Raw genomic sequence first — 15,034 nt, forward strand, 5'->3', positions numbered from 1 at the left:
AAATTGTTTTGGGGCATCGTGGAATATTCCTGCTTCAGCCCGGTTAGTTTCATTAAGTTCCGATGGATGGTATCGCTATGAACTATGTGATCAAAAGTATCTGGACACTTGGATATAAATGACTTACAGGTTCGTGGCACCCTCCATCCGTAATGCTGGAATTCAATATGGTTTTGGGCCACCTTTAGCCTTGATGGCAGCTTCCACTCTTGCAGGCATACACTGAATCAGATGCTGGAACCTTTCTTGGCGAATGCAGCCCATTCTTCACGGAGTGCTGCACTGAGCAGAGGTATCGATGTCAATCGGTGAGGCCTGGCACGATGTCGACGTTCCAAAACATCCCAAAGGTGTTCTTTAGGATTCAGGTCAGGTCCCTGTGCAGGCCAGTCCATTGCAGGGATGTTATTGTCGTGTGACCACTCTGCCACAGGTCGTGCATTATGAACAGGTGCTCGATCGTATTGAAAGATGCAGTCGCCATCCCCGAATACAGTGGGAAGCAAGAAGATGCTTAAAACATCAATGTAGAGCTGCGCTGCGATAGTGTCACGCAAAACAACAAGGGGTGCAAACCACACCATAACACCACCGCCTCCGAATTTTACTGTTGGCACACGCTGGCAGATGACATTCACGGAGCATTCGCCACACCTACACCCTGCCAGCAGATCACCACATTGTGTACCATTATTCGTCACTCCACACAACGTTTTTTCGCTGTTCAATCGTCCAATGTTTCCGCCTCTTACAACAAGCGAGGCGTCGTTTGACATTTACTGGAGTGATATGTGGCTTATGAGCAGCCACTCGACTATGAAATCCCAGTTTTCTCACCTTCCGTCTAACTGTCATAGCACTTGCAGTGGATCTTGATGCAGTATGGAATTCCTGTGTGACGGTCTGGATAGATGTTTGCCCATTACACATTACGACCCTCTTCAACTGTCGGCGGTCTCTGTCAGTCAACAAACGAGGTCGACCTGTATGCTTTCGTGCTGCATGTGTCCCTTCACGCATCCACTTCACTATCACATAGGAAACAGTGGAGCTAGGCATGTTTAGGAGTGTGGAAATCTCGCGTACAGACGTACGACACAAGTGACACCCAATCACCTGACCACGTTCAAAGTGCGTGAGTTCCGCAGAGCGCCCTATTGCGCTCTCTCACGATGTCTAATGACTCTTGAGGTCGCTGATGTGAAGTACCTGGCAGTAGCTGGCAGCACAATGCACCTAATATGAAAAACGTATGCCGGCCGCGGTGGCATACGTGCGGTTCTGGCGCTGCAGTCCGGAACCGCGGGGCTGCTATGGTCGTAGGTTCGAATCCTGCCTCGGGCATGGGTGTGTGTGATGTCCGTAGGTTAGTTAGGTTTAAGTAGTTATACGTTCTAGGGGACTTATGATCGAAGATGTTGAGTCCCATAGTGCTCAGAGCCATTTGAACCATTTCTTTGAAAAACGTATACTTTTGGGGGTGTCCGGATACGTATGATCACATAGTGCATATAGCCTTCAAAATGGCGCCTGTAACAGAGTTGCGTTCCAAGCAGAGACTTGTCATTGAGTTTCTGTTGGTGTTAAAACAGGGCATCGTAGACATTCATAGGCGATTACAGAATGTCTACGAAGACCTGGCAGTGAACAAAAGCATGGTGAGTCGTTGCTTGAAAAAACTTGACCAATGTCTCACATGCTGGACGTCCGCACGCGGATGTGATTCCTGCAGTGTTACAACTCCGTCACAAAAATGCTAACAAACTTTTCCTTCTCGATGACAACGTAAGGTCTCACAAAAGTCTGCGCAAACAAAAGAGGCTCAAAACTTCTTCGTCATCCACTCTACAGCCCAGATCTTGCAACTTTAGTCATCCATCAGTTTGGTCCAATGAGGGATGTACTGCGCAAGAAGCAGTATGGAATGATGTGGAGATCACTGATGCAGCAGGACATTGGCTTGGACGTCGACCAGTACAACGGTACCATGCGGGCATACAGGCCCTACCAGTAAAATGACGTAAGACCGTCGCATTGAACGGAGATTACATTGAAAAATAGGGTTTTCTTACCCACAAGAGTGGGGAATGAACCGATGTGTATGAATCCTTAAGAAAACTCATTTGTTTTCAAAAACGAAATGTGTTGCACTACTTATTGGGTTCTCCTCGTACTTATATGAGAATAAGGAAGAGTGTCTTTCTGGTACATTGAAGATTTGTGCAGTGCAGCTCTTGGAATCTGAACTCTTACCTTCCACTCATAATTACACTACTGGCCATTAAAATTGCTACACCACGATGCTGACATGATACAGTTGCGAAATTTATTCGACAGGAAGAAGATGCTGTGATATGCAAATGATTAGCTTTTCAGAGCATTCACACATGGTTGGCCCGGTGGCGATACCTACAACGTGCTGACATGAGGAAAGTTTCCAACCGATTTCTCATACGCGAACAGCAATTGACCGGCGTTGCCTGGTGAAACGTTGTTGTGATGCCTCGTGTAAGGAGGACAAATGCGTACCATCACGTTTCCGACTTTGATAAACGTCGGATTGTAGCCTATCGCGGTTGCTGTTTATCGTATCGCGACATTGTTGCTCGCGTTAGTCGAGATCCAATGACTCTTAGTAGAATATGGAATCGGTGGGTTCAGGAGGGTAATACCAAACGCCGTGCTGGATCCCAACCTCCTCGTATCACAAGCAGTCGAGATCACAGGTATCTTATGCACATGGCTGTAACGGATCGTGCAGCCACGTCTCGATCCTTGAGTCAACAGATGGGGAGGTTTGCAAGACAACAATCATCTGCACGAACAGTTCGACGACTTTTGCAGCAGCATGGACTACCAGCTCGGAGACCATGGCTACAGTTACCCTTGACGCTGCATCACAGACAGGAGTGCCCGCGATGGTGTACTCAACGATGAACCTGAGTGCACGAATGGCAAAACGTCATTTTTTCGGATGAATACAGGTTCTGTTTACAGCATCATGATGGCCGTATCCGTGTTTGGCGACATCGCGGTGAACACTCATTGGAAGCGTGTATTCGTCATCGCCACATTGGCGTATCACCCGGCGTGATGGTATAGGGTGCCATTGGTTACACGTCTCGGCCACCTCTTGTTCGCATTGACGGTACTTTGAACAGTGGATGTTACATTTTAGATGTGTTACGACTCGTGCCTCTATCCTTCGTGCGATGCCCGCTAAACCCTACGTTTCAGCAGGATAATGCACGACCGCATGTTGCAGGTCCTGTACGGTCCTTTCTAGATACAGAAAATGTTCGACTGCTGCCCTGGCCAGCACATTCTCCAGATCTTTCACCAATTGAAAACGTCTGGTCAATGGTGGCTGAGCAACTGGCTCGTCACAATACGCCAGTCACTACTCTTGATGAACTGTGGCATAATGTTGAAACTGCTTGGACACCTGTACCTGTAAACGCCATCCAAGATCTGTTTTGACTCAATGCCCAGGCGTATCAAGGCCGTTATTACGGCCAGAGGTGGTTGCTCTGGGTACTGATTTCTCACGATCTATGCATCCAAATTGCGTGAAAATGTAATCACATGTCAGTTCTAGTATAATATATTTTTCCAATGAATACCCGTTTGTCATCTGCATTTCTTCTTGGTGTAGCAATTTTAATGGCCAGTAGTCCGCAGCTCATGGTCGTGCGGTAGCGTTCTCGCTTCCCGCTCCCGGGTTCCCGTGTTCGATTCCTGGCGGGGTCAGGGATTTTCTCTGCCTCGTGATAGCTGGGTGTTGTGTGTTGTCCTTAGGTTAGTTGGGTTTAAGTAGTTCTAAGTTCTAGGGGACTGATGACCATAGATGTCAAGTCCCATAGTGCTCAGAGCCATTTGAACCATTTGCTCAGAGCCAGCCAATGGCCAGTAGCGTACATAATAAAGGCAGCAGATATTGCTAACTCTAAATAACTTAGAGATGCTTTCATAGAGGAACTTCGTGTGTTTGTGTCTTTTAGGATGGGAAAAGAAGGCTTTATTCTAATGGTTCTAATGGCTCTGAGCACTATGGGACTCAACTGCTGTGGTCATTAGTCCCATAGAACTTAGAACTACTTAAACCTAACTAACCTAAGGACATCACACACATCCATGCCCGAGGCAGGATTCGAACCTGCGACCGTAGCAGTCGCACGGTTCCGTACTGCGCGCTTAGAACCGCAAGACCACCGCGGCCGGCAAGGCTTTATTGAACAGGTACTAAAGCTGTTAAGTACATCGATTGGCGAGACGAAGGATCTGAGCTGGTCAATCAGCTGAATGGCCAAACCCACAGCAATTTTTTTTCAGACTGCTAGGAGGAAGATACTGACAGCATAGGCCACTCTGCTTCTGGCCTTTGTGAGTGACACGTCCATGCTAGCCCTGGTGTGAGCAACTTGGAAGTCTTCCGAGAGGGTGCAACTGTATGCATGTGTGCGGTTCACGGCATGTACCGCATCTGCATACTGAATGTCTTTGGTCATGGGGACAAATGAAAACGTCCAGTGGGTGCCACTGATTCTAACGCTGGACATCAGGTCCCACAAAGGCACGAACTCTGCCCACCGCCCTCATGCATTCGACTGGCAATATGGTGTCCTCGTAGTGAAGCTGTAAGTTACACTTTACTGCCAGCACACTGTATGCCGTGTCTGTTAATGGAATGCCGTAAAGAACTCAATTAAAAGTCTCCTGACAGTGCTCTGTTTGCCTCAAATCAATAGCTAAAAGCTTGGCCACTGTCTATGGACTGAAGAAGAGAAGGAAGTACCGTCTCCACAAGTTGAATGGCACCTGCCGAGTATTTACGAACGGGTTTCAATAAGTAACGACACGAATTTTTTCTGAAAGCAGGTTGGTTTTATTCAGAATTCCAGTACAGTATATTATTCCCCACCATTTTGGCTGCGAAACCCTGTTTTACGCCATAATCTCTTCAATGCATCGACCTTAGGCTACGTTACTTGGAAGGCCTGCATACCACATGGTACCTCTCTACTCGTCGACGTCGGAGCTAACGTCTTGCTGCATCAAAATGTTCAAATGTGTGTGAAATCTTATGGGACTTAACTGCTAAGGTCATCAGTCGCTAAGCTTACACACTACTTAACCTAAATTATCCTAAGAACGAACACACACACCCATGCCCGAGGGAGGACTCGAACCTCCGCCGGGATCAGCCGCACAGTCCATACTGCAGAGCTTAGACCGCTCGGCTAATCCCGCGCGGCTTTGCTGCATCGGTAACCTCCCCTACATTCACATACTGCTTCCTGCAGAGCGTGTCCTTGATTGGGCTAAAGCGATGGAAGTCTGAAGGTGCGAGATACGGCATGTAGGGAGGATGAGGGAGGACAGTCCAATGAAACTTTATGAGCTTCTCTCGGGTGTGCATACTTGCGTGAGGCCTTGCATTTTTGTGCCGACGAAAACTGCAGGAATCACAGCCGAGTTCGACCGGCCGGCACGTGGGAGATTGGACAGGCTTGCGAAACTTTGCTGCACGTCCAACGACTCATCGTGCTTTCGTTCATTGCGAGAAGTCCGCAAGCGGCTATGAATATCTGCGATGCTCTGGTTTTCCTCCAAACGAAACGCTGTGACAGCTCCGTTATAGACTTCACTTTGAAAGCTATGTATAGTGCTGCCACCTATCGGAACTTCGTAAATTATATGGGCTGAAGCGGGAATATTGCACAATGTTCCACAACAATTTCCAAGTTTTTTCAGGTGAATAGGCCCGTGAAAAAATGTGTTGCTTTACTTATTGAACGCCCCTCGTATTTACAAGTTGATGCTGAGTCTGATTTTGGCTCAGCCATACAGAACCTGAAACGTGTGGAGAGGAATCAGTGACAAGATGAAGCTTTCAGTTGGTCCGGATAATTCAATCGACAGAGCACAGGCTCGACATTCAGGCGTCCCGATATCACGCCGCCACACAGAATGTTCAGCGTTCCGCAGAACTCTAAGCCTGCCGGCGACTCACCTGCCGAAGATGTAGAAACCGACGAGGGGCTCGCCGGGCGCGGCGCAGTATAGGTCGCGCAGGAACTGTCCCGGCGAGCGGCGCAGCAGCAGCAGGTTGGCCACGTGGCCCAGCAGCGGCCAGCCCGGCGGGCACGCCACTCCGCGGTCGCGCCAGTACGACTGGCGCCAGCCGTACAGCAGCAGCAGCGCCACCAGAGCGCAGCACGCCAGCACCAACGTCACGCCCAGCATCGCGGCCGCCTTCTGGTCTGTGGCACCAGCCAACACACACAAAACATTTGTAAATAGCACTAAGGAGCTCAGTGTAAAATCCTAGTAACATTGTTGCTCTGAGGAATAGATAAGGAGGAACTTCAGGATCTGATAAAACTGCAAAAATATATAGGCTGACGTAAACAGAAAAACTGCACGGACGACTTCCTGACTGGAAATGGAGGAAAAAAAGTCCTATGAATGTGTATCCAGGAATGTATCGTTGCCACCCATGCATGTGACAATGTTAACACCACGACATCGGCGACTACCACTGAAATGCTCACGTCACCGTTGGCACTGGACGTTGGCACAGTGGCAGAGCATTTCATGGTCTGATGAATCCCAATACCTTCTTCATCATGTCCATGGGAGGGTACGAATCCGTCGTCCTCCAGGGGAACATAACTATGCTGCAGGCGGTGGCTCCATTATGCTGTGGGGACATTCACTTGGGCATCCACGGGTCCATTGGAGATTGTGCAAGACACTATGATGACCAAGAAGTATCTTACATTGATTTCAGGCCACGTACACCCCTTCATGACCATACATTTCCCAACGTCAACAAGACAATGCGTCATGTCACAAGGTCAGGAGAGTGATGGGGTGGTTCGAGGAAGACAGTGGCGAGTCCAAGTTGACGTGCTAGACACCCAGCTAGTCAGATCTGAACGCCATCGAATACATCTGGGATGTGATTCAACGTCAAGTCAGAGCTCATCGCCCCCTCGCCGGAATTTATGGAAATTAGCTGACCTGTGTGTGCAGATGGGGTGCCAACTTTCTCCAGCGACCTACCAAGGCCTAATTTCTTCCATGACACGATGTGTCGCCAGTGTTATCCGTGCCAAAGGTGGACAAACTGACTATCAGGTAGATGGTCATAATGCTCTGGCCAGTCAGTGTACGTAGATGGCACTGACGAATGAAAGTTCCTCTGACCACGTGCCGTGCCTGTAGCCTACAGATGACGATTATGCAGACTGATGATGCCAGTTCTGGTATACCGAGCGAGGTGGTGCAGTGGTTAGCACCTTGGACTCACATTCGGGAGGACGACGGTTCAATCCCGTCTCCAGCCATCCTGATTTAGGTTTTCCGTGATTTCCCTAAATCATTTCAGGCAAATGGCGGGATGGTTCCTTTGAAAGGGCACGGCTGATTTCCTTCCCAATCCTTCCCTAACCTGAGCTTGCACTCCATCTCTAATGGCCTCGTTGTCGACGGGACATTAAACACTAACAACCACCACCACCACCAGTTCTGGTATAAGTTGCTTCGCCGGTAAGGAGGACTGGTGACAGATATCCCAGAATTGAGGAGGCCTGGTGCAAACAGCATCGACAAAATCATTTCGATAGTTGGAAATCCGCTAATGATAATCCTTGCACTCGCTGCAGGTGACATGGATATTAGCGCTCAGGATACACATAATCGTACTTTGGCTTACAATGTGTTGGCGGGCAACTTGCGTGAAGCTTGTACTCGGGTTCGTCTCAATATCCCGGAGAACCCCATCCTCCAATCTTGGTGTACGCACACTCCGCCATCTTCCTGCACGTTCGTCTGTCTGAAAGGACCCATGATGACACAAAAGCCTGAAATATTGCATGATGTGGTTGGTGCTGCCCTCGACCGGTTTCATCTGTTTAGCCGTACACAAAATACCATCTCTTCTTGTTCTTGATACGAATACCGAGCCGTTCTGCTGCTTATAGCACACTGTGTCAGTCACACAGCCCTCCAGACCCTCGGACGCCATGCACTCCGCCTCGCCTTCCGTATACGCCTCCCATTCCCCACGCGGATCCTCTATGACCTCATTCCTTTCCCCCATCTGCTCCTGTCCTCGAACACATCCGCATACTCTACACCTCCCGCCGCCTTGATCCTCCTCACCCCCTGGTTGCTCCTCTCCTCTCCCATCCCCGCCCTCTGCCACACCTTCACTGTTGTGTCCCCCCTATCCTCCATCTCCTTTCCCAAGGTGGCTTCCATCAACTCCCCCTCCCAGATGATCGGAGGATGCTCTCACTCCCTCTATTTATCCCTCCTATCAACTCTGATCCTCAGCCCCGCCTCATTACCTCTGTCCTTTCCATGGGCTCCCTCTTCCCCCCTTCCATCCTGTTTTCTCGCCACCTAACCTCTCCCTGCCTCCCTTCTCCCCTTTTGTATTCCCCTCCTCTCCCTTTACCCACTCCCTGTCGCGTCTGCCCAGCACCCGCCCCCCCCCCCCCTCTTATGCCTCCATCGGCTCCATGCCCCCCTCCCTCATTCGTTGTTCCTCTCCTTCCCCCCTTTTTCTTTCCCATCATCTGTCCAGGTTCCCCCTGTCTGTCCTCGGCTGTGGTATGTCATATTTGCCAACTTTTTAGTGCAGTGTTGAATGACTTGTCCTACATCGTTTGTGCAAAATATGTACCTAAACACGATTTACAGGACCAATAAAGAAATACAAATACAAATACTGTTCAGTGTTGTTCGTCTTTCCAAAGTGTTATGAACAGAAATCATGCTGTCGCTGTGTGTGAGTTTTATGTCTCTTGCGAACAGAAACCAGACTGTCGCCGTGTTTTTTAATTGTCTGTCTATTATTTTCCCTGTCTGCTTCATATGTATTTTATTAGCATCATTATCTCTTTGTTCTATGTTTTAAGTTCCACGATTTTCCGCCACGTTACCATTTATGTCTCCGATTTCATCGCCTGTTTTTATTATTTATTATCTTCATCTTTTTAAAGCAAATTCTGTAGGCTGAAGAGCGGCATACTAAGCTGCTGCCAGCCCGCTCCCTTCGGGGGGAATCGAAACTAAATAAAGGAAAAAAGAGTCACACAGCCTGCAACACACAAGGAACATACGGCACGTGTTGAGAAGAACGATCATTCGTCAGTGTTATCTACCGTGGCAACGACGCATTTCCGGACACATGTTCATAGGACCTTTCTTCCTCCTGCACCTTGTCAGTTTTATTAATGTTCACTCTGTATACTTTACGTACATAAGCAGAAGTGGAAAGCATCTCACCATGACGCGCCAGTCTGATATTTATCTTTACATTTTGGATGTTAAAAATTAAACTTTAATTTCATTTCGAACCGATGTCCATCTTCAACATCTGAGTTTGCGAGCTTGGCTTGCTCCTGGCGTGACCTGGGACTCTAACAGAGTGGCGAAGTGAATTTTCGAAAGCTCAAAAGGAACAGAGCACTGAGTGCAGAGTCGATCTACCGGAGGTAGTGGCCGGAATAGCCAGCCATAGCCGACTGCCAAGGTGTCACTTTCCAGTTACGAAATTTTAGCCTCCAATATTACACAGCAAAATATTAAAATTGAATCTAGTGGGCCTACATAATAAGTAAAACTATACAATAGTGCGTCTCGATGTCACGAGTTCAGTTCGCGAAGCTAAGTGTTTTGAAATTGAGATCGATCTTTGAAAACAATGATTGCAGAAAGACTTAAAATTATGCTACTGATAAACCAAAGCTGCCACTGTCGTATCAAACAGGAGCTTCACTGTATAGCGAATAAATTCATACAAGTGAAACTACGTGGTTTCAGAGACCTTTGCGACGTCGCAAAAGGCCAATGATGTTTACGTCATTCGACGCCCCACATGTTATCTACCATGCAGCCACAACATTGGCTTCTGATGGCGACAGGGGGCGGGACTGGAGGTATCCAATGGTAAGCTACGGAGCGGTTGCTTTCTTTATGTGCCGGCCGTCATGACCGAGCGGTTCTAGGCGCTTCAGTCCGGAACCGCGCTGCTGCTGTGGTCTCGGGTTCGAATTCTGCCTCGGGCATGGATGTGTGTGATGTTCTTAGGCTATTTAGGTTTAAGTAGTTCTAAGTCTAGGGAAATGATGACCTCAGATGTTAATTCCCATAGTGCCTAGAGTCATTTGAACCATTTTTCTTTATGTACGTGATCAGTGTCTCAATAGATGCCCCTAAAAACCGAAAGCTGTGAACCGTCTAGAAACTGAGGGAGGGTAAATAAAGGGCCGGGTAACCTACGGAACATTTTTATTTACATAATTATCCTTCTGTCTTTACTCAAAAAAAGTATTTGTAGCAAATAGTCATATAGCAAAACTGAAACTAGTCAATGAATAACTCAGATTTTGTTCGAAAATTATTGGTTTCTAACGTGAAACACAGTGATGTTGTAATAAAAAAAAGTTTACAACATTATAACGTAGCACTAGAAAACGCAATTTCCTCAACAGTAAGGAAAACTAAAAAAAGAAGGAAATAGGCAAAACAAAAGTATATCAAATATCGCTTCAATACTTTGTCTAACTTATATAGAATATGTTTCTGTTCTTAATAAACAACTGTCGCGTTTATCAACAATAAAAGCAACCTCTTGCCTCTGATCAGTATGAAGAACATTCTACTGAATACAAAATAACAACATTTATGTTTGTGCACGTAAAGTGTACTTGCATCAGAAGTAATTGCTCTGGTTACATAAGTTACAAGCTCGGCTAAGTTTTGTTACTTCTAAAGTGCAATTTTTATTCTATGTGGATTAAAATACGCAATATACTAAGATCGAATGCTGTGCTATTCTAATTATGTGTAGAACAAATAATTAAACAAACAAAACCCAAAGAGTATTCATCGGCCCCCATTTGCTCTCACATTCATTTATGGTTCTTTCCATCCCAGTGCTACCAACATTACCGAACCGCAGTTCTGATAGAGCGCTACTAACTACCTACCTATCACGGTTCAGCAGATATGGTGTCATAAACAATGAGAAACGTGAAAAAATGCTGCATCGTGCATGAAGTTTTAATACATTTATTGTTTATTACTAAGACACTGAAGGAGGCCCCTGAAACTTAGCAGCGCTTTTGACGGCTTTCAACTGCAAAGCACAAATGGCGCAAACAACAGCCGTCTATAGAATGATGAAGAGGTTTTGCCATAGAGGCGTTTACAAAATCTCTTTGTAGACACATTAAGCGGCTGCGCCAAGCGTACAGAACCTGTTTTACGATTTCAAAGGTGTTTTCAGGAATACATGATTAAGAATTTTTTTCGATATTACACTACAAACATAGTTCATTTTTTTCGTTTTTAATAGATAATATAAAATTGGCGAAATGAATACCCGGGCAATGCCAGGTTTATCGTCTAGTATGGTTCAAATGGCTCTGAGCACTATGGGACTCAACTGCTGTGGTCATTAGCCCCCTAGAACTTAGAACTACTTAAACCTAACTAACCTAAGGACATCACACACATCCATGCCCGAGGCAGGATTCGAACCTGCGACCGTAGCAGTCGCACGATTCCGGACTGCGCGCCTAGAACCGCGAGACCACGGCGGCCGGCTATCGTCTAGTACTAACATAGCCTAACATAATTTGTCTATAACTCAAATGGATCCAGAGTATCGACGATTTGATTTAAGGAACTCAGTTAAATTGACCGGAACTAAATTTACTTCGTAGTCAAACATATCATGACGTCAGTGTGTGTAACCCTATGCCTTTACCCTCTTCCTAATGTATTTAATTTTGAACATGTAAGATAGTTCGGGTTACTTCCATCGACCGTTTCCATTCGTCGGCTTTGAATAATGACAAGGCAGAGACGCTACACAAATGCATTCTTTGAAAGCAGCTGATCGTAGTCGTACACAAAGAATTTAGGATACGATAAAATTACAACCACAGTTCAAGTGATTAATTACTTAGCCACAAATTTTGTCGATAAGATCTGAAGGTAACGAAAATAAATAAGAACAGAAAAAGAGAAGTAAAATGTCTGAAGTCAATTACTATCTAGAAAAGCACAGAGAACATTGAAACCCGTTACAGCATAGCGCGTGATGAAGTTCATAATAATGTTAAATAAAGTTAATTTTTAATAATAATTACTAAATCTAACGGCACTATACTCCTTTCATCACAAGAATAAACCTGATGTAAACAAACGCATTCGCGATGATTGGTCAGCAGCCGCAACTCTCGTCCACTGGTGTTGTTCCGCTCTTGGATGTGTGTCCAATTTATGTATTAGATATCATATTACTAAGTCACTGTAAATGAAACTTTAAGACAAAAAATGGCTCTGAGCACTATGGGGCTTAACATCTTAGGTCATCAGTAGCCTAGAACTTAGAACTACTTAAACGTAGCTAACCTAAGGACACCACAAACATCCATGCCCGAGGCAGGATTTGAACCTGCGACCAGACTGCTTGGACATTGGTCCCTTGTTCCTACAAAATAACTCCACGAGGGAAAGAATAAAACAAACAAGACTTATTTTACTAAATATGGAGAAAAGAAAACTGACAAGAACTATAGATGGGTCAAAAAACACTACAACGGACAAAATAAGATAAGCACAGAGAGACGCAAGAAGCAGGTAGGAACTATTAAAACAAGAGAGAGGATGACCGTGCCCGGCTGATCAAGAGAATAAGTGGCTTCAATATTTAACTACATGGTGAAATCCCAACAGTGCGCTTTCATGCCGCACATAGCTCATGCAGAAAAATTAAAGTCACCAATTTTCATCACTCTCGTTTTTAATTATTACAGTACTATGTTACCTAAGATCAGCAGAATGTATGTTTTCCAGCAGATCACCTAAGAAGAGTATCGCCTGAGTCTTACCATTATTTCCTTCTGTTAAAAAATTAAATGACATTCAAGGCTTCATTGTTTTCTGCTCGTATCTTTTTGCGTCTTCACTACAACTGTTCACACCACTCCGGGTCAGTTGGACCAGGTCACCGGCCAGTGCTTTCAGAGTTAAGATGCGCCGGTAAAGCTGTTGTCCCGTATTACCGCTGAGTCGATGTACACGTAACGCACAGCGTAAAGCATATCCTCATTATCGTACTTGACTGTACTCCGGACAGCTTGGCTTCTGCTCCGCATGAAACGAAATCCAATAAGCTTGCAGCAAACGCGGAAGAATACTTAGTATAGTGTTTATATGAGGTTTATTCTTATGATGGACGGAGTATAGTATACAAGTAACGAAAAGTCACAAAACGGAGTGTCTGAAATTGGAATCGGCAACTAGAATTAAGCTATATAGGTGAATTCTAGTTACCGACTCCAACCATTCGATGGTTCATTAATTAGATAGCTTTTTTTCAGCGGATGTGTGCACCAAAATGTAGGCTAATAGGATTGCTAAACTTGTAAGTGCTCTTTAAACTACTGCAAAAAAAAAAGGTGCTAATACTGTAATCGGTTGCTAGAATTGACATGTATAGAAGGTCAATTCTAGTTATCGATTACAATTGTTATTTCACTTCAGTAGTTTTAGGGAGCATTTACGAACGTAGAAATGCTATTACGTTTCGGTGCATACAACTCTTGTAAAAATAATTTCCAAATGAATCATGGAAAGGTTGGAATCAGTGACTGGAATTTACCTTTATAAGTTAATTCTAGTTATCTATTCCAATATTTGTTATTTTTTGTGGATTTTCGTTACTTGTGTACTAGCTTCTCTTTTAGCATTTAGTGTGTCAGTTTCTCCACTTTCATGCTACTGTTTCGTATTTTTTACCATTCATTTCATTTTCCCGTTTTTCTAGTACTTCCGAGTTTCTCCCCACCCAAAACACCAACTTTTCTACTTTTCTCCCGTTAGATTCAACAGTTAATAGCCAAAATAACCCTATTTTACAACATTATGACTTCACCATCCGCTTTACTGTAATGAAATTTAAAGGTTCTCTGTGCTTTTTTACTCTCATAAATTACGAGACCAATTCTTGTTAGATGTGAAATTTTTTAAAAATTCTTGTTCTTAATTATTTTCGCTACCTGCAGTGCGTTTCGATATAATTTATGACTAAGCAAATAACTGCGTGAAATGTGACTGTAATTTTATGCACATGCTATCTACGTATGTTTACGAGTACGATCCGTTGCTATCACATCTTGTCTATACGTAGCGTCTTTGCCCTGGATATGACGTCATTGTTCAAAACCGACGAGTGGAATCGAACACTAAAATTTATCCGATAGTTCTGTGCAAAATTAAGTATTACGCAATTTGTTTCTGACAGACCACCAATTAAATCAGATGTAGTTCGAATTCGTCTGAACAATGTAAAAAGTAAGGACACCTTGTAAACGAGCAGAAAATTTCGCTCTGTTTTGATATGAGACACTTGTGTATATGCAAACATTTATTCATATTTTCTTATTTGAACGTTTCCTTGATGGCACTAAATAATGCTTTGATTAATATTTAGTGTAACATCTGTTTTAGAAAGTTTTGCAACATCGGACAGTGACCAGCATGGGAAAGCCCTCATTTCAAAATGTTTAGTTTTGAGAAAAGCAATGTACTTTCAGTGACGGTTATTTCAACGTATATTTATAAGTAGTTGTGAGGATGATTAGCGTGGCATGGTTTCCCAGCGTTTTACATAGTGTCCTCTGCTTCGTCTCGCGGTCTGTCGGTCTTTTAGGGGGAGTCTGTTTCATGAGGTCGGGGCCAGTACACATTTGGTGGTGAGGCTCGGTAGCTTTCGACAGGATTTGAACTTAGTCGCTGGGAAGCAATCCTGCTACACCATTTCAACAGTTTAAAGTTTTGTGCTTGATAGAATTTTGAGTTGTGCTTGGGGACACATTTTTCACGGTGCTTTTGTGAATGGTTTATATTTTCGCGACTGGAGAACCTTGTGCGAGTGATGGTTCTATTTCGCGCTGAAGTTTAGCGGCCAGTGAAAGAGCACCAATGATAACCACCGTGGTCGGGA

General features: G+C 45.0%; 1 protein-coding gene across 1 annotated transcript in view; it reads right to left on the reverse strand.

The window, feature by feature from the left end:
• Nucleotides 1-15,034, reverse strand: part of LOC126272319 (cytochrome P450 6k1-like) — a 151,628-nt gene that overhangs the window by 88,598 nt on the left and 47,996 nt on the right. Inside the window, exon 2 of the mRNA XM_049975105.1 lies at nucleotides 6,014-6,263. Coding sequence (XP_049831062.1) covers nucleotides 6,014-6,246 — 233 coding nt within the window. The 5' untranslated portion in view covers nucleotides 6,247-6,263. The remainder of the gene's footprint in view (nucleotides 1-6,013; nucleotides 6,264-15,034) is intronic.

This window comes from Schistocerca gregaria, chromosome 1 (assembly GCF_023897955.1).
Source record: "Schistocerca gregaria isolate iqSchGreg1 chromosome 1, iqSchGreg1.2, whole genome shotgun sequence".
Taxonomy (NCBI): Eukaryota; Metazoa; Arthropoda; class Insecta; order Orthoptera; family Acrididae; genus Schistocerca; species Schistocerca gregaria.